This window comes from Pan troglodytes, chromosome 4 (genome assembly GCF_028858775.2).
Source record: "Pan troglodytes isolate AG18354 chromosome 4, NHGRI_mPanTro3-v2.0_pri, whole genome shotgun sequence".
In the NCBI taxonomy this organism is placed as follows: domain Eukaryota; kingdom Metazoa; phylum Chordata; class Mammalia; order Primates; family Hominidae; genus Pan; species Pan troglodytes.
In genome coordinates this window covers 124,577,522-124,597,836 of record NC_072402.2, presented here as the reverse complement: position 1 = coordinate 124,597,836, position 20,315 = coordinate 124,577,522, and the positions used below count along the sequence as shown (strand labels likewise).

The 20,315-nt window shown below is 39.7% G+C and overlaps 1 protein-coding gene across 2 annotated transcripts in view; it reads right to left on the bottom strand.

Annotated features, from left to right (window-relative positions):
* The window catches only part of LMNB1 (lamin B1), a 61,447-nt gene that overhangs the window by 1,879 nt on the left and 39,253 nt on the right, over positions 1 to 20,315 (bottom strand). The window contains 5 exon segments of one of the 2 annotated variants that reach the window (NM_001280441.1): positions 2,336 to 2,443; positions 9,034 to 9,153; positions 12,253 to 12,357; positions 14,016 to 14,241; positions 15,975 to 16,195. In NM_001280441.1, the coding sequence (NP_001267370.1) occupies positions 2,336 to 2,443; positions 9,034 to 9,153; positions 12,253 to 12,357; positions 14,016 to 14,241; positions 15,975 to 16,195 (780 nt within the window). 2 annotated transcript variants of the gene reach the window in all.

Here is a 20,315-nt window from a genome sequence, read left to right as displayed (position 1 = left end):
AAATTTCCATTATATATTCCCTCACTGCCTCTGGAATCTCCTCTCTAGAGTTAGTCCCTCTGATTCAGCTTGGCCAGTGATATTTTAAAATGCAGTCTTAACTTCTCCTTTGTTCCAAATTGTACAGAAGCTACATCCCTAAGCATTCCAGACTATGTCAGTTTAATTCCAATCTTTCAACTTCATTTAACTCTCACATGAACCCTACAAAATAACTGGATGAGTGGATATACTTGGTGCATTAAGTCTTTTTTTATGAGACAGAGTCTCACTCTGTTACCCAAGCTGGAGTGCAGTGGCGCGATCTCAGCTCACTGCAAGCTCCGCCTCCCGCGTTCACGCCATTCTCCTGCCTCAGCCTCCCGAGTAGCTGGGACTACAGGCTCCTGCCACCATGCCCGGCTAATTTTTTGTATTTTTAGTAGAGACGGGGTTTCATCGTGTTAGCCAGGATGGTCTCGATCTCCTGACCTTGTGATCCGCCCGCCTCCCAAACTGCTGGGATTACAGGCGTTAAGCCACCGCACCCGGCCACATTCTTTACATATCCTCTGTAGTGAGTTAAAGATCACCATGAATTCTTTGCCATTCCTCCCACCAACAGGTGGAGACTATTTACCCCCACTTTGAATCTGGACTGGCCTCATGACTTTGACTAAGAGAATGTTACAAAGGGCCCTTTAAGAAACCTGGTACTCTCTTGAGATTGAGACTGTCGTGGCCAACATGGTGAAACTCCATCTCTACTACAATATAAAAAATTAGCCAGGCGTGGTGGCGCGTGCCTGTAATCCCAGCTACTTGGGAGACTGAGGCAGGGGTATCTCTTGAACCTGGGAGGTGGAGGTTGCGGTGAGCTGAGATTGCGCCACTGCACTCCAGCCTGGCGACACAGCAAGACTCCATCTCAAAAAAAGAAAAAAGAAAGAAAGAAACCTGGTACCCTCCACTTACTCTGTTAGACAATTGCCATGCTATAAAGAAGCTTTGACTAAACTCTTAAATCGTAGAAATCCACACAGAAAGAGACCTAAAAGATATTCCAGCCGAGGCCAACCTCTGAACTGAACACAGCCTGCTTGATTGAGTTCAGTCTGCAGCATGTGGAACAGAAACACTGCCCAGCTGAGCCCAGTCAAACCACAGAATTATGGGAAGTAAGAAATCACTGTTTTAAGCCACTAAGCTTTAGGGTGGTCTGTTAGTGAAGCAATGGTGAATTCCAACATCCTCAGAGCACCATCATCTGCCTTCTCTCCAATAACCAAATAATCACCCATCCTTCAAATCAGTGGACAAGCATCACCTCACAGAGTTCTTCTCAACTACTCTGCTGGCCTGGAGTACCTCCTCTAGCATCTGACATGCTATATAACTCATGCTGAGCCTCTTGTCTGGTGCCTTGAGTTATCTCTTACATAATTATTTTACTTCTAGTAATTACGATGGTTCCCATTGAAGCACAGAAAATGGAACTTGTGCTTGTTTCTTGTAAGTTAAGTGTAACATATGTGTTTTAAAATATTCCTCCAAAATGTATGAGAAGGCATCCAGGTAAAAAATTCATGCTACTTCATGCAACCCACCTCCAGTGGTTCTCAACCCTGGGGGTTAAATACATGAGACAGTGTTTATTTAGACCAGGACTAGGGCTAATGAAGCAAAGCAGACTTAAGACTAAAAATCTGGAGCCATGGAAACAAAGTCTTATCAGGATAAGGGTAGACACTTTGATTAATGATCGGACTCAAACAGCTTGAGAATATAAACTGAAGGCTCATTAGTTATTAATAATTCCAATTTAATTATAATTAAAACCAAATTTGGAGTTTCTTTATTTCAAGGGCTCTCAAAAGCCCAACCATCAGCCAAAATCTATCTTCAATTAGATAATGATTAGGAACTTAATACAGCAAGAATTTTGTTTCACACTGAAGTTGAATATTACTTTGTTTTTTTAAAGTTTATATGCAGATTCTTGCTCTAAATTAGTGATCTAAACCTTTTAATCATAGGACCCTACAGAGTAAACAAGTTTGAAGTAAACATCCAATCCATAGACATGTTTTACTGTAACACATAATGCACATTAGAAAACAAAGGACAAAACTGAAATTTGGTAAAATGAGAAAAAATAAAAATAAAAGTGCCAACATATTCTTCCAGTACCCTAAAGTATCACCTTGAATATCCCTTTGGGGAGTACAAACCCCACTTGGTAGATAACTGCGCTGGTTCATCAACTGATAGGGGAAAAACCCAACCACACTCTTGGTCTTCATGTAATTCTGTGAATAAAATTTGAAATAAATATATTAAATAAATAAAGTAATACCTGCTGGTGGAAAAGTTCTTCCTCAACAACCACTCCAGCTGCTTCTTCCTCCTCCTCCTCTTCTTCAGGTATGGTTGTTTTAAAGACTGTACTTCTTTGAGCAACCTCCTAAAAACAATAGTAGTTTAAGTTAAAAAACACACTTAAAATCACCAAATGCGGGGGAGAGGGACCTTTTCTTTGCTTAAGAGACAGAATTTCTTGCCAGGCGCAGTGGCTCACACCTGTAATCCCAGCACTTTGGGAGGCCAAGGCAGGCAGATCACCTGAGGTCAGGGGTTAGGGACCAGCCTGACCAACATGGTGAAACCCCGTCTCTACTAAAAATACAAAAATTAGCTGGGCATGATGGCACGTGCCTGTAATCCCAGCTACTCAGGAGGCTGAGGCAGAAGAATGGCTTGCATTGAGGTTGCAGTGAGCCGAGATCACGCCACTGCACTCCAGTGTCACAGCAAGACTGTCTCAAAAAAAGAAAAAAAAAAAAGAGACAGCATTTCTGTTTATTATTATTACTATTATTCATCCCTTTTTTTGGAGACAGAGTCTCACTCTGTCGCCCAGGCTGGTGTGCAGTGGCATGACCTCGGTTCACTGAAACCTTCACTTCCCAGGTTCAAGCGATTCTCATGCCTCAGCCACCCCAGTAGCTGGGATTACAGGCATGCACCACCACGTGCGGCTAATTTTTATACATTTTTAGTAGAGATGGGGTTTTGCCACGTTGGCCAGGCTGGTCTTGAACTCCTGGTTTCAAGTGATCCACCCACCTCAGCCTCCCAAAGTGCTGGGATTACAGGCATGAGCCTCCACACTTGGCCCCTGTTTATTATTTTTAAAGGGGTGGGGCGGGGGGAGCTGTATATCAGTAACTTTCTGGTTACTAAACTGAAATTTCCGAATAATTAGTAGCAGTTCTTATACCTTCCATATTTCTTGCAGGGGAGGAAGTACTATCCAATTCGAAATATCTGCTGAGAAGTTTCCACTGCTTTTTATCCTATTCTGTTACTAAGAATTCTACAAATTATTTGACATACTAAATTCTTTATAAAACTCAACATGAATTCAGCTTAAAGATCTTAGCTCCTGGCAAAGATAAGGTGCTAAATAAATGCTGAATAAAATGAAGCTGGAAGCCAACTGTGATCTCAGGGACTACCAGCAACAGGACCAGCTGATAAGTGAGAAGAAAGGACAAGCTCCTTTCATTCCTTTCAGCAACTGATACCTCTTGAATGAAACAAAATCAAGACAGATGAACACTGTACACTATTTACCAATAACGTACTAGTGAGGTTCCAATGTATTCTGTACAGAAATAGGTCTCCTATCATTCACTAAAGGTATGACAGAAAGCAACTATTTCCATTTTCTACTAAAAAGGTCAAATACAGATTACTTTCCTGTGGAAAATGCTGACTTGGCACAAATGCAGCAGTGTTTTTGCTTAAGCACAAGGCTAACCTGATGATCTGGCAGCAAGTAAATGAGTGTGTCCTCAAGAGTGCTGCAGAGCATATAATTTTATTCTGTACCCTGTCCTAAGGTCACTCAAGAAAGAGAATGCTACAGGGGAAGACACAATATTACTTCAGTAAAAGCTTATCTAACACAGACCAGCTAGTTTACAATGGCAGAGAAAGAAAATCAAAACCCAGTGTCACAGAAATGAGACTTCGATTTGAAATATGCCCAATAATGTGTTTTGTAAATAAAGTAAGGTGGTAGAACAGTATTTTGTGGGGATGTTTTATTACCCTTGCAGGACCAAGGAAGATGGACCATTCTGAGCCTCTCAATTAGCCAGTAACTTCAATTCTGTGAAATTGGTCTATCTTTACAAACAGAAATAGCCATTTCACAAATATCAGTGTTTTAACCAAATTAGTAATAAAAAAAATGTGATTCTTTAGATCAACCACCGTTCAAGCTATCGACTAGGAGATAGCAGCATATAAAGCAGAAAAATAAATTCTTAAAAAACTTTGAGAGTACCCAGCTTTTCTCAACTCATCTTAAAATGAGGAACGAGTCAAATAAAATCTTCTATAACAAAATTACCACATTCCAGCTTCTAGAAGCTCGTGGTATACATCCCATATGCAAACATTGGCTCTTAAGGCTCATGATGTAGCTTAAGACTATTAGCCTCAATGAGAACCTCAGAAAACAGCAACTTGCCCGTCTTCATTATTATGAATTACCTTAACATAACTACTTTAAGTGTGACCCTGCTGTTAAGCACTTTTCATTTGAAAACATGCAAAAACCAATTAATCTAATACAGAAAGCCATATAAAAAATGGGTGAGCTAATGTCTAAAAATCTAGGTAGAAAAATAATAAATAATAATTTAGAACCAAAAAGCTGTTGGGAGGTTTAGATCAAGGAAATTGTTATTAGTCAAGATGCTACTAAATAAATGTGTTTACCCCAAGTGTCCTGAAAGGTTCACATAAATAGTCTTACATGACAGGCTTTACTCTGTCTATAAAATGCAGCATTGGTCCGCCCCTGCTCAGAGCCTTGGGCATATGAAGGTACACTGATCTGTGCAGTGGTGCCCGGAGCTGGCTGCACCTGCTGATGCTGCTCATCACTGCACAGCTCTGTGCTCAGTCACATAATGCTGGAAGCCTGGCATCAGCCACGGTAGAAGTATTTACACCACAGAAATCAGCAAATGCTACAAATCAGGGCGATCTTATGTGGACGAAAGATGATTGTTTATATTTTATATATTGCATCTCTACATATATAAGTAATTATTTGCATATACAAAAGTTTCCATTATATCTATATTCTGGAAAGTTTGGAAGGACTGCTTTATTTTTTACTTCCCTCATAAAAAACATCTTGTTTTTGCCATGGTGACAATTGCTGTTTTTAACCACCCAGTGCCCCTTCCCTCCTGAGTAAGAGCCCCTAGGTTTACCTGGGTACACACCCCCCATGGAGCACACGTGTGTCACAAGGAGCCCAGTGCAATGTGGCTGTAGAGGGGAGGAAGAAGGCTTGAGCTCTAATTCCGCCCTCCCAACTCCAGGAACTGGTTTAGAGGTGGGCACGTGACCCACCCTAGTCCAGTGTGAGTGAAGCCCAGGATGGGTGCCTCACAGGGGATGAAGTTTAGCTTCCCTCCATAATTCAAACACTCAATATCAGATTATTTGGTGGGCTGGATTGTCCATTCTTTTAACAAACTTCTACTGCCTTCTGCTTGCTAGGCTGTTCTGAGAGAGTTCTGTCAGGAACGAGGAGAGAAAGTGGTATGAATACAGGTCTTATTTCATTAGACAGTTACTTTTGGTATGTATTCATTTAATTGGGTAAGACCATGTTTATCTGTCAGTAGTACCGGACCACGTTAGCAACAATCTATAAACTCCACCATAAAGAGCACTTTTTTGAAAGATCACCTTCCCACAAAAAGCAAATAGAAAAGACGTACCTCTGGGAGCAGCCAGCAGCTATCCTGCGTCCCCAAGGGAGGCAACCAGAAGAGAAACAACAGACAGATCCCCGGGGACATGCTGTGAGCCACTGGATTAGGTCCACTATTTAAATTTTTTATTATGTGAGCCCAAAAAATTTCCATTATTTCTAAGCCAGTTTAATTGGGTTTTCTGACATTTCCAATGCCCCAGCAAGAAGAAAAAAAAAAAACGTAAGAAACAAAACTGACTAAGCCTTACCAACAATCTTACTGCAAACTGGTCTTTATGGCGGGGATTGTTTATAGATTGTTCCTTAATGTGGTCTGGTCCCTACTGACAAACATGGTCTTATCGAATTAAATGAATAAATGCCAAAAGTAACTGTCTAATGAAATAAGACCTGTATTCATAATACTTTCTCTCCTCATTTCTGACAGAACTCACTTAAAACAGAGCCTCGCAAGCTGAAGGTATTAGAAGTTTGTAAAAAGAATGGACCAACCTTGGCCAGGCATGGTGGCTCACACCTGTAATCCCAGCACTTTGGGAGGCCGAGGTGGGCGGATCACAAGGTCAAGAGATTGAGACCATCCTGGCCAATATGGTAAAACCCCATCTCTACTAAAAATATAAAAATCAGCCAGGTGTGTTGGCATGCACCTGTAGTTCCAGCTACTCAGGAGGCTGAGGCAGGAGGCGGAGGTTGCAGTGAGCCGAGATAGTGCTACGCCACCACACTCCAGCCTGGGCAACAGAGTGAAACTCCTTCACCAAAAAAAAAAAAAAAAAGAATGGACCAACCAACCAATCAATCAATCAAATAATCTACTATTCAATGTTTGAGTTATGAAATGGAGCTAAGCTTCAGTTAGCTTTACTAATATGTCATCAGTAATACTAGTAATACTGTCTGAAGATGCATCCCATGTCATAATATCTACTACTTTGTTCATGTCACTGTATCTATTTTTTGGGGCATTTAAACCTACTGCTCCATTCCAAATATCCTCCTATAACATTGTTTCTAACTTGGAACACACTTTCACAGAGAAAAAAAAAATGACATAAATAATGACTAGATTCCATGGCTCACGAAAGTCCATTTAATCTGCCATGTACCCCTTATAACAGTGCTTTTCAGTCTTATCTGAGCAAATCACCACTCTTAACAATGTTTCACAAGAGACATGGTTACAGTGAGGGATAGACAGGAAGATGGCCATGAACAGAACTTTTTATCCAGGCACCTCAGACTCCTATAATGAATGCTGCTATTGCTTTATTTCTCTGAACGTAAGTCAAGGTCCATGTCTTTTTTTTTTAAAAATGCATCCAGTAAATGCTTCCTGAATTCCTGTTATGTGCCAAGCGTGATGCCAGGATCTACCAGAACAGGCCCTTGCCCTCAGTGTGCTTCCTCTAGTGAGTGAGAACAATGTGATGAGCACCACGCAGATTAGAGGCCTGCCCGTGGCACTATGGGAGCAGACAAAAAACCCCTAAGGGGACGGTGTGATTTGACCCGCTGACCACTCCTTTCACAGATACTTTCCTCCCTTGGCTTTCCTGACATCACACACCATTTTCCTCTGACTTCACTGGCTGTATCTTCTACTTCCTTTGCTCTTATTCCTAATGTCAATATTTTCTAGGGCTCAATTCTGGACCCTCTCCTGACAAACTTTATTCAGCGAGTCCTGTAACTTTATTTATTTATTTGAGACACAGTCTTGCTCTGTCGCCCAGGCTGGAGTGCAATGGCGCAATCTCAGCTCATCCCGAGTTCAAGCAATTCTCCTGCCTCAGCCTCCTGAGTAGCCTGGACTACAGGCACGTGCCACCATGCCCAGCTAATTCTTGTGTTTTCAGTAGAGACGGGGTTTCACCATGTTGGCCACGCTGGTCTCTAACTCCTGACCTCAGGTGATCCACCCACCTTCGGCCTCCCAAACTGCTGGGATTACAGGCATGAGCCACTGCGCTGGGCCTGATACCACAGTTTATCTTTATTACATTTATCAGAAAATCACTTTATCTTATTCCCTGGCTCCCTTACTCTCTTTACAATGTGGGCTCCATGATGCCAGAAACCATGTATGGCTTTTTTCCTGCTTATTCCTAACACAAAGTGGCTGGCATACAGCAGATACTCAGGATTTTCCAAATAAATGAATAGCCCTGCACTTGTAAATATGGTTAGCTTCCCTACCAGGTTTGCCAGCCTAACATTCCCCCTATATATCTCCTTTCAGCACCACTCAGACTGAAATGCATACCCAGTCAGGTTGTAAGGTACAAACAGCAGAGCCTGCCAGCCTGGAAACTGGGTGAAAAGGTCAGAACCAGTAAGCATGTCAGAACAAGGTTATGACCAATGGCTTCCTTGCAAGCCAACTTACAGCTCTCCTGGTAGGCAAAGGATGAAAAAGCAGTATTACCACTAAAAGGAAAATGAGAAGAACAAACCGTCCTGAACTCACAACACAAGCTCCATTAATATGCTTATGGCAATAGCAACAAAGGAGGGACTCAAATTCTAAACAGAGGCTCAGTGATGCGTTGTACAGCACCTGGATAAGGTGATTCGCTAGGGAAAGACAAGGAGGAAGCCATGTTTTACTAGCTTCAAAGCACACTTTAGCTGCTTTATTAGGAAGTAGTATTTCTAAGACTAGTATTGGTAGGGGTATATGCAGTGTCTTTACGTGGCAATGGGGAAGGTAAGGTACTTTGACAAGGATTCTAAGACTGACGCACTGAAAACATACACTCCAAGAAGATGTACACTCCACAATCTTCAAACTCACAGTTTCATGAACATTCTGAGAGCTAGTAACAAGGTTAATAATTTAAGCATTTACTAGATAAAGGTACTATGCCAGATACTATTCCAAGCATTTCCCAAGTACTGTCTCATTCTTATTATTAGCTCATGGATATTGTGTCATTAATATCCATTTTTAAATGACAAATCTAAGAGAGGTGAAGTAACTTGCCCAAAGTCACAAAGCTAATGTGCAGTGAAAACAGAAACAGGACACAGACAATCTGTTCTGGAGCCTGTGCTAATAATCAGTACTCTATAATACACTCCTATTTATTCCTAAAACTTAAAGACAGCTTCAGTTCAATTTACTTAGCAGCTTTGGTCTGTTTATGCAATCGGTTATTGCACGTTTCAATCTGATCTTGATTATACTTGCACAGTGAACTTTAAGTGAAATTAACATTGTGGTGGTCCTGATAAACTGGCCATACCTCTCCCTGAGAATTTTTCAATATAACCTTCACATCTTCGCCAGTGCCCCACGAGTTCTGGTTCTTCCAGATGAGGTCAGTTGGGGGGCTGGCTGTGACACCAGCGTTTGCAGCCCAAATCTGTAAAAAACCAAAGCATGTCAGTACACCCAGAACCCAGTTCTCCCACACGCCAATGACAGCAATGCGATGAGACTCAAACACTTGATTCTAGAAGTCTGAGAACTATGCCCCAGCTACAGAGTGCTATACACAGCTATGTGGCCAGGAGAACTCACAGAGCTTCTCAAGGCCTCAGCTTCCCCATCTAATAAGTGAAGATGATAATATATAAGGCCCTGAAGTAAAACTGCCTACACTCACATCCTAGTTCCTTTACACACCAGCTGACCCTGAGCAAGTTACCTTACTTTAGTCATCCATAAAACAGGGTAGAAATGGCACCTGTAACAGGTGCGATTATTGAAAAGAGCAAGTGATAACCCACATTCAGTGGCTGGCTAACTCAGTGAATGGTAGCCTCAGCATTCTATTACTCTGTGGGTTTTATAGGCCATCCTTCCATGTTAGAGCCTTCTGTGACTCCCTCTAATAATGTTCTCTGGCTGCCTACAGCAAGAATTAAAGAGACCTTCTGCAGCAGACAGCCTATCTAGAATAATCTTACGGAAACTGGTACGTCTCCAAACAGACAATGTCACAATACCCTAGAGTATCTGAGACTGCGCTCCAAAAAGAATGCTGGAAATGTATAAATCACTCGCTGTTCAAGGGAAAATATAATTGCTATTGAAATAGGTCAAAGAAATAATTATATTTCCCTTCTCATGAGCATGAAATTCTTTTTATATATCTACTGGCAAAAGAGAATGGATAGAGTGAAGAACACCTGGCAGTCAGAAAGCCTAGGTTTGAATTCTGGACAAATCACTACACCTCTAGGAAACTCAATGCCTTTAGCTACAGGGATACTACTAGCCCTGATCTCTTAGAAAGATCATTTAAAAACAAATAGAAACAAAAAAGTTTGTAATCCATACATTGTTATAGAATATAAAAGACTTTATGACTGCAAAAGGAAAGCTGAAGATGGCAAAGACAAGCATATTTCAAAATGGGGGCCGGGTGTAGTGGCTCCAGCCTGTAATCCCAGCACTTTGGGAGGCCGAGGCGGGCAGATCACTTGAGCTAAGGAGTTTAAAACCAGCCTGGGCAACATGGTGAAATCCTGTCTCTATCAAAAAAAAGAAAGGGTGGGGGGTGGGGTGGAAACAGGAAAAAAAAAATCTATGAATTACTGATTAGGAGAGAGCCCTTACTTTTGAGATGTTCCCCTGAAGCATCCAGATCTTTCATCAGCATTACAAATGGAAAGGGGCACAAGATATTAACTGGGATTAAACTGAAAAAAAGAACTGAATCTGGTCCAACATTCAGACTATGTGGAACGTTAGTGTTTTCCTAATTGTAAGCAATATTTCTCACTAGCCTATATGTAATCACATAGTTGGTTTATGTTAGTAATCATCATCATAAAATGTCAGTATACTTGCTGGCTAACTTAACCTAAAACTAATATGTCCTATAGCCATGTCATTCAATACCGCAGCAAAATGTGGCTTGTTAGCACTTAAAATATGGCTAGTCTGAAATGAATGTGCTGTAAGGGTAAAATACACACTAGATTTTGAAGACTTAGCTAAACATAAAAAAAAAGAATGTAAAAATATCTGACTTTTTAGACTGATTACATGTTAAAGCAATATTTTGGATATATTGGGTTTCATAAAATATAGTTCTAAAATTCATGTCTTTCTTTTTTACTTTAATGCGGCTATAAGAAAATTTAAAATTACACATGTGGTTCTCATATTTCTATTCTAGAGTTTTAAACTGATCTTTGCTTTTGCCTCTGCAATTTTACAGAAAGATCACTTATTACTACCATGTTCCAAATAGCTGCTTATCACATTTAATGCCAGTTACTGAAGGGAAAAAAGTATCACATTATTTTATATGATAATTGAGTTCTCCACTAGATCTCTAGAATCCATGTATTTAGTCCCTGAGGTAGTATACCCAGTAGAAAAAGCACATGATTGGCATAAGGCTTCCATATTACTTCTGAGATAGAGAGCACACTCAATTCTGAATCCTCTGAACTAAAATGTCAGATTCTTTTTACCACATTATACAGCTTCCATAAGACATATAATAGCAATTGCTATAGTGAGCAATTTTTTCTCACTATAGTAATTACTAATGAGAAGAAAGGATATTGTAGTTAGGATAGTTGATCCCATTTTTACCCATTATTACCAAATTAGCATTTGATATTTTCACAAAGTGGCATCATGCTCTCTGAATACACCTTTTTAAAGAGAAGTCTGAGCCTTTGATCTTCAACAGTAAGGTTTGTATCAACATAAAATTATAAACACATTTAAAACATGCGTTTAATATTTTTTAAAGAATATATAAAAGGAAAGAGACAGTCACCTCTACATTCTTTTAGGATGAAAAGAGTGACTTCTTTGAAATCTGTATCAAAGTTAACATATTTTATTGTTAGCTAAATCTACCTACTAAGTAAAAGCAAAAGAATCTTTGATTACTCAATGAAACATACTTCTCTAAAAAGTAAGCTAATAATATTTCAGTAACTATTAAAGATGTAGTATTTCAGAACATACCAATAGAGAGCCATTTAGAAATCAAGACACAGAATGCCAATTAGTGAAAATTTACAAGGGTGCCTATAATCTAAGGACTTTTATTCAAAACCTAGGCTCCTACCCCAACCCCAAAGATAGCAAAGGGTGAAGTAGGGCCTGAACACCAAAATACTACCCAAATGATTCTGAAGCTCACCCAAGGCTAGAGATTGCTGTTTTAGGCATATGTTAATGCTAAATTCTTAACAGTTCTTTATGCCAAGCAGTGTCTCCTGAATGACACTGGGCTATAAGTATCAGTCTAGAGATAGCTTTTATATCTACTGGAATAGACAAGATAAAAATAATTCAAAGGTCCATTCTTCACTACTCTCAATAAGACAGAATTTTAAAAATCTTTTATAGCACTTGTAATGCCCTAATAATATAAAAAGTACTTTAACGGCCATTTCTAAAATGCTTCTCTTTTAGCCAAAAAACTTTTTGAGTTACTTTGTTAGTTAACACAATGAAGTTAAATTAAATGATGACTAGATTCACTTACTGTAACAGTCTGGCCTGCCTTCAGCACATATCTTGAGGTATATTTATAACTGACTGATGTGTCTCCAATTTTTCTGATCATCTCCCAGCCTCCCATTGGTTGATCCTACACACAGAAAGGAGGGTGAGGGGTGTTACTTCAAAGATAAAGAAAGTTGTGGAATAATCAAATAAATTAATCCATAAAGGCAGTTAAACTAAGACCGCTTTATGGTCATCTTCCCACATTTCAGGTTTTCCTACTATAAAAAGAAAACACGATTCTGTCATTTTGTCAAACAGTAACTTCAACAATGAGTTAATTAGTAAGGTACTTGACTTTAAAGAGGACAGAACTGGAAGAACAGGGTATGAACCAAATTAAATGGTCAAATTCAATGCTAGATAAGGTGGGTCTTTCAAATTTACAACACTATCTAGCTGTCATAATCACAATTTTTAAACATCAAGTATTGGATTACTTCAAGCTTTTAAAATAGACACATAAGCTTAGCAACAGAAGAAAATCTGTCATTTTCCTCCTGCATCTGTCCCACTTCTGCCCACATTCAGCTCTCGTACATGAAAGCAAAAGGGGCTCAAAAAAAGGGTCAGTGGGGCTGGGCATGGTGGCCCATGCCTGTAATCCCAGCACTTTAGGAGGCCAAGGCGGGTGGATCACCTGAGGTCAGGAGTTGGAGACCAGCCTGGCCAACATGGTGAAGCCCTGTGTAAAAATACAAAAATCAGCAGGCGTGCTTGCGTGCACCTGTAATCCCAGCTACTCAGGAGGCTGAGGCAGGAGAATCTCTTGAACCCAAGAGGTGGAGGAGCCAAGATCATGCCACTGCACTCCGACCTGGGCAACAGAGCAAGACTCAAAAAAAAAAAAAAAAAAAAAAAAAAAAAAAATGCTACAAGGAGACCTTAGAGCCTATTCTCTTTAGCATTAAAACTGTTGGTGCTCATTAGTGCTCCTTCACTCATCCAAATTATGTATTCATCCACATGCAAGATAGTTTTAATAACTGTGGTAAGACTAATTTTCAAAACTATTTTTAGCAGCCCCTGAACATATGTTTCAAGAAGTGACATCCATCCCACTGCCGCCTGCATGCTCCCAGACCATGCCTTCCTCTAGTATCATCTCACAACCCATCATGGCCTCCAGCTCCTTGATGCAGAGCTAGGGAAGGCCCACACTACAGAGCTCCCGAAAGCCCCAGCCCTAAATTTCAGAAATCTCTGCTATGAATACTTCATGTTTACTTTTAAACATATTTCAAAATAAGGCTTCATGCTATTTTTCATGTAAAGTATTAGCATTTGTTCATTCATTTATTTGCAGGGAAAAATATTCCCTTAATATCTGAGTCCAGGCTCTTATCTCCTTCTTTCAGTAAGCTTTTTATTAAGTTAATGACCGAAAGAATATCCACCATTTTCATCCAATTGCTCCAACTTCTTCACAAATTTGGCTAGGGCAGAGAATAATAATAACTCATCCTCAGAACCACTGTGATAAAAGGAACATGCTTTTCAAAAAAGCCCTGGCCCTCTAAAGAAGGGTTAATGAAGCAAATCTTTAAACTACTAAGGGTACCTAACTCTTCCTCCTCCTATTTTAATTTTTATTTTATTTTATGAATTTAAGTAAAAAGGACATAAACCCTTATTCCATGAAGACTTAATGAATCCAAACAAAAACTAAGGAGCTATGACAATTGCAAGAGAATCTAGCAATCCACAAAGCCTTGCTAGAAAAAAAAGGGTCTATTTTATTACCTGTTCAGAAGTGTTCTTCAAGCGGATAAATTTCCCATCAACATCAATTTCTTCGATGCAAACATTTCCAGTGGCTGAGGCGGAATGAGAGATGCTAACACTACTACTCGCCTCTGATTCTTCCACATCAACCCTCTTCCGCTTTCCTCTAGTTGTACGTACACTACGACTTGAGGATGCTCGGGATACTGTCACACGGGAAGAAGGGCTTGGAGACAGCTTCAACCTATATGGGAAAAATAAAACAATTCATTTTTAAAACACATATGCCCTTCTCGCCTTAAATAAAAAACAAAACAAGGGCTGGGCACAGAGGCTCATGCCTGTAACCCAACAGCACTTTGGGAGGCCAAGGCAGGTGGATTGCTTGAGGTCAGGAGTTCAAGATCAGCCTGACCAACATGGTGAAACCTCGTCTCTACTAAAAATACAAAAATTAGCCAGGCGTGGTGGTGGGCGCCTGTAATACTAGCTACTCAGGAGGCTGAGGCAGGAGAATGGCTTGAACTCGGGAGGCAGAGGCTGCAGTGAGCTGAGATCCCACCACTGCACTCTAGCCTGGGTGACAGAGTGAAAACCTGTCTCAAAATAATAATAAGAAGAATATCCCACCCATGCATTTCTAAAGCAAAATATTACTTACAATCTGTTAGTCAAAGCAAAAGTTTACCTTAACTAATGTAAACTTCTTCATAAGGTGCCCATCGTCAATTTTCTTTTTTAAAAAATAACAATCTGAATGTTTTCTCTAGGGATGGAAGTAATATAACCATAATGCAAGAAGTCTGGTAAATGGGTAGAAAGTCATCTGATCTACCACCACCCACCACAGCCACTGTTATAGTTGGTGTACTTTTTTCTCTTTTCGTACCTGTACTTTCTTATGATCACAACAGATATAATATTAAAATTATCTGGCTTTTTATCCTAAATCAGCCACTTTCCTTTTGGAACTTTTCTTTTTCTTTTTTTTGTGAGACAGAGTTTCACTCTTGTCACCCAGGCTGGAGTGCAATGGCACAATCTTGGCTCACTGCAAACTCCACCTCCCAGGTTCAAGCAATTCTGTCTCAGCCTCCCAAGTAGCTGGGATTACAGGCGCCTGCCACCATGCCCAGCTAATTTTTGTATTTTTATTAGAGACGGAGTTTCACCATGTTGACCAGGCTGGTCTTGAACTACTGACCTCATGTGATCCGCCTGCCTTGGCCTCCCAAAGTGCTGGGATTACAGGCATGAGGCACTGCACCTGGCCCTTTTGCAACTCTTTTCTGAGAACAGGTGTCAAAAATATTTATACATTGACCAGATTTAAAATATATATAAAGCCAGCCGGGTGTGGTGGCTCACACCTGTAATCCTAGCACTTTGGGAGGCCGAGGCGGGTGGGTCACTTGCAGTCAGGAGTTTGAGACCAGCCTGGCCAACATGGTGAAACCTCGTCTCTACTAAAAACAAAATTAGCCGGGTGTGGTGACACATGCCTGTAATCCCAGTTACTCAGGAGGCTGAGGTAGGCAAATCGCTTGAAACCAGGAGGTGAAGGTTGCAGTGAGCCGAGAATCACACCACTGCACTCTAGCCTGGGCAACAGGCTGAGACTCTGTCTCAAAAATAAATAAATAAATAAATAAATAAATAATATGTAAAGTCTCTTTCAGCCAGTTTGGCATTTTACAATATATTAAATCACCAAAACACTTAAAATCTCAAAGGAACTAATCCATCCTGATGCAGTTCAGCATTTAAAGTAATAATAATAAATAAACTAAGAGTACTTGAGCAACATTTTCTGCGTTGAGGTAGAAATATGATCTATTACTACTTCTATACCTAGGTGTTAAAAGAAATGACCAAGAAAATAAAGTTCTTTTAAAAATGCTATTTATTTTCATTTCAATAAAAAGGGTGAGGGGCAAAAAGTGGACCATAAGGTAGGGTGACCCTTAAGTTCCTTACCTCTCTTCTTCGCCTTCTAAGAGTTTCCTGTAAGCACTGATTTCCATGTCCAGGGCTAACTTTACATCAAGAAGCTGTTCATAGTCATTCAGCTGTTGCTGCATTTGATCCCTTATTTCCGCCATCTCTCTCTCTTTGTCTGTCAGCATGCGACGAGAGTTGTCTTTTTCTTTAGCAAGCAAGTCCTCTAATTCTTGAATCCTTTCCAAACATGCTCTAGACTTAAGATGCAAGGAAACATATTTACTTTCTAGGAACATTCCAACATTAGCACCAGGCAGCTATTTTAAATCATTTCCTAGACTGGAAAACAAGTACAACCCTATGGAATCTCTAACTCACTAGAATTCAAGAGATTTTAAGAAATTAAAACCCCAAATTCCTCAAATACAAAACACAGACCTCAGGATAGTTTTGGCTGATAAAAGAATAAAAGACATATTCCACAAATGTAAGTTCTGTAAATACATATATAATTTTTCTGTACTTAGCCAAAAAAATGTTAAGCTGTGGTTTTGGTAAAAGTCAAGTCTGGCTACCTTACAAAGCCTTTACTTCCAAAAGTATAAATTAAATAAAGAACTTAAAAAGATAAAAACACTGGCTGGGTGTGGTGGCTTACGCCTGTAATCCCAACACTTTGGGAGGCCGGGGCAGGCGGATCACCTGAGGTCAGGAGTTTGAGACCAGCCTGACTAACATGGCGAAACCCCGTCTCTACTAAAAATACAAAAAAAATTAGCAGGGTGTAGTGATGGGCGCCTGTAATCCCAGTTACTTGGGAGGCTGAGGCAGGACAATCGCTTGAACCCCGGAGGCGGAGGTTGCAGTGAGCCAAGATCACGCCATTGCACTCCAACCTGGGCAACAGAGTGAGACTCTGTCTCAAAAAAAAAAAAAAAAAAAAGATATAAACACTGACTGACAAAATAAACCTAAGAGTGGGTAAAAGTACGTTTTAGCAGACTGCTGAGGAATATTCAGAAACCAAGGCAAAGGGACTCTGGTTACTATGTGGAAGGCACTACCTAGTGTCCCTTTAGGATTGCTGGGCTATCTCATGTTCAGTTAGCACACAAAGGACACACAATATAGGGTGATTTGTAAAGTATTACTGTGAATATAGAAGCTGTATATTTGGCATAAAAAAATTAAAAATCACACATCCTACACCAGAAAGTTCATCTTAGAAACCTTGTGGCTCGCTGGGTAATTATTCTTCTGTGTTTCTCCATGACAGAATTCATCTCAGTAGCCTCAGAAAGTGACAACTCAAAAAGACTGATGGATAGCTTAGGCCCTCAGAATCACAAGTACCTGCAACAGAGCAGGAGAGAAAGGGCATCTAATGTGCAAAAACTAAATCTAGAAGGCTAGAGATAAAAAGGAGCTACCAAATACATAAAAACTGTACTCTTGCTGGTAAATTTACTTTTCACAGCAGTACAGGTTCCAAATTTTGAAACTGCTTTAACATATACTGGGGCTGAACAGATAAGTAAATGGATGATAAAAACCAGGTTTCTCACTCTGAGAGAGAAAAGATACAGGTATGTCAGAAAGGAAGCCAAAAATGAATCCTGTCGTACTAGATTCAAGTCAGAGACATCTGTATGAATTCATGTTTATCTTAACACAAATGATTAGACAGAAAAAGTTATAAATATGTGCATACACATGGGTTAGCATACACAAAATGTTACCCACGTTTATCGGTGAGAGGGCCAAGAAGCAGTGACACCCAGTACCAGTGAGCACACTCAGTGCCCAGATCTTAATTTCTATATACCATTCTCCAATAGCAAGAACCAGGGCTCCTTGGAGACTGGATAATTCTAGGACTGGGGCAGGGAAAATGCAAGATGAGCCTAGAGCATGTTATAGTACCAGAAAGCAACAAAGTGCTCAAAAAACAATGGGACATAGTGGCCAAGCTGACAGAACTCCCAATGGCCAAATATGAAACAATCTAAGCCAAAAAAGTAAATACTGCAGTATTAGCTTACAACCCAAAGTATAAAGTAAATGCCCACGGTCCATACCGACACAAATAAACAAACAAACGGGGAATGGATAAATCTTTACAGAAGAATGCCATTTAATAAATGTAGATCTCCCTCCAGAATGTGGCGCTTAAGTCCTGCCCTGTCCTTCACCCTTGAGGGTAGGCTGGAATTAGTGAGCTGTTTTCCATGAATAGTGTATGGGAACGGAAAAATAGTAGCGCTGTTGACAGTGGAGAAACCTGACAAACACTATCTTAAACCAAACACCACCAGTGATGTCATGTGGTTATCACATACGTGCAATCCCTGATACGATGTGACAAAACGGGCACTTAAAACCCAAAACCCCAGTCTAATCACGTGAAAAGCACCGGACAAATCCAAATTGGGGGACAGTCTACAGTATACCTGGACAATCTTACTCAAGACTCAAGCTCATAAAAAACAAGGAAAGCCCAAGAAACTGTCACAGACCAGGGGAGGCATGTGGCACCTGGAACAGAAAGAGGATAACAGAAAAACTGGTGAAATCCAAATAGTCTGGAGACGAGTTCACAGTAATATACCAATGTCAGTTTCTTAGTTTTGACAAATATACTATGGTAACATAAGATGCTAACAACAGGGGAAAATGGGTGAGAGGAAAACAAGAACTGTCTATAGTACTTTGCCAACTTTTCTGTAAATCTAAAATTATGCCAAAATAACAAGGTTATTTAAAAAATAATCAAGAGTCACTGTAAACCTATTTGGAGGCAGAGGGGGTGCCTGGTTCACATGCACACACAAAAATATATTTTTAAAGAAAAAAAATTGACCAATCAATTAATTAAATTCCAGAGTAGTATATGACTTGACATGCTATTTAGACAGGCACTCCTCTTAAGATGGATATGACAAAGGTAGTCCCTGAACCTCAGAGAACTTGCATTTAACTGCGTTTGCAAAAATCATGCTATAAATGGAGAAATCCATTTCCCCGCTACCATGTTCCTTGTATTTTTTCTCCAAAAGAAAAAAAAAAAAAAGTCATGTAAGTTCAAAATGCCTCCCTTTATTTCATATATCAGAGGTAGAAGATATATTTGAATGGGCAAAAAGGCAGAATCTAAAGGAGAGTTGATGAGAGATATAAACTACCCAAGATTCACAGATAACCTGAGCCGAGATTTATAAACCCAATGATGTCTCTGTTTGACTGCCTTTGATGTTGTAGAGCTCTTTAAGAGGGAGAAATCAAAATCTAGGTATAGAAGTTTTAAAGTTACTCTGAATCATTCTGTATTTTAAATAGAAATATTTAAATTCTATTTTCAGTAGCTGCACTTATACCTGTGTAGTGAAATATAAGGAACACAGTATGAGAAGTTAGACCTAGATTCTCCTTTCTAATTCTGCCATTGAAACTACCTATGAGGCTATAAGCAAGCTGTAACTAACCTCACTAAACCAGTTTCCACATAAGGAAAATGAAGAGCTCTAACTATCTAGATGATCTCTCAGATCTTGCCACTAACCCTAAATTTTATGACTTCTGATGATCTTGGGGTTTTTAAATATTTTATAGTATGTAATGTAATTGTACTGGTTTATTAAGGTCTAGCTGCAACCAAAGTCTCCAGAATCTGGGTGTTAGAAAAACAAAAATTAGAGGTGTTTTTAAGTACCATACTGTACTCTTCTCTAAGGCAAGCAGACTCTAACCAACCAATTCATTTGGTCCCAAGTCAAAAATCTAGAGATGCTATAAGCAATGTAAAATTTCTAATTCCAAAACATAACACTGCTACCATCTATATATTATTTAAATATATCTTGTAAAACCAGTATTTTAAAGCCATGTCAATTTTAAGTAAAATTTAAGAAGTACTTCACTAACCTGAGTTATTTAACCAAAAGGAAATTCTTATGGCCTAATAGGCAGCATGATGAAACTGATATGACTCAGCAACAAACACTATTAAGACAAACAATAGGAAAATATTCAAAAAGATAACATTTTTATTTTTGATGATTTTTCTAAGGCTAAAATTTATCAACTAATAAAAATATCCCTCAAAATATACTGTTTACCATAAAGTCTGTTACCAATAATGAACAGAGGAAAGATTCACCCCAGACAGAGAAATTAAAAACTATTTTGGCTAAAGGGATTGCTCGTCTCCTATCTGCTAAGGAGTTAGCTCCTGGAAACCCCCAGTGCACTGCCTAACATTACTTAAAAACCACTAAGCTAAGGTTAACAAAAAAAACTTGCAGCCAGGCACAGTGGCTTACACCTGTAATCCCAGCATTTAAGGCAGCAGCTCACGCCTGTAATCCCTTCCATTTTGGG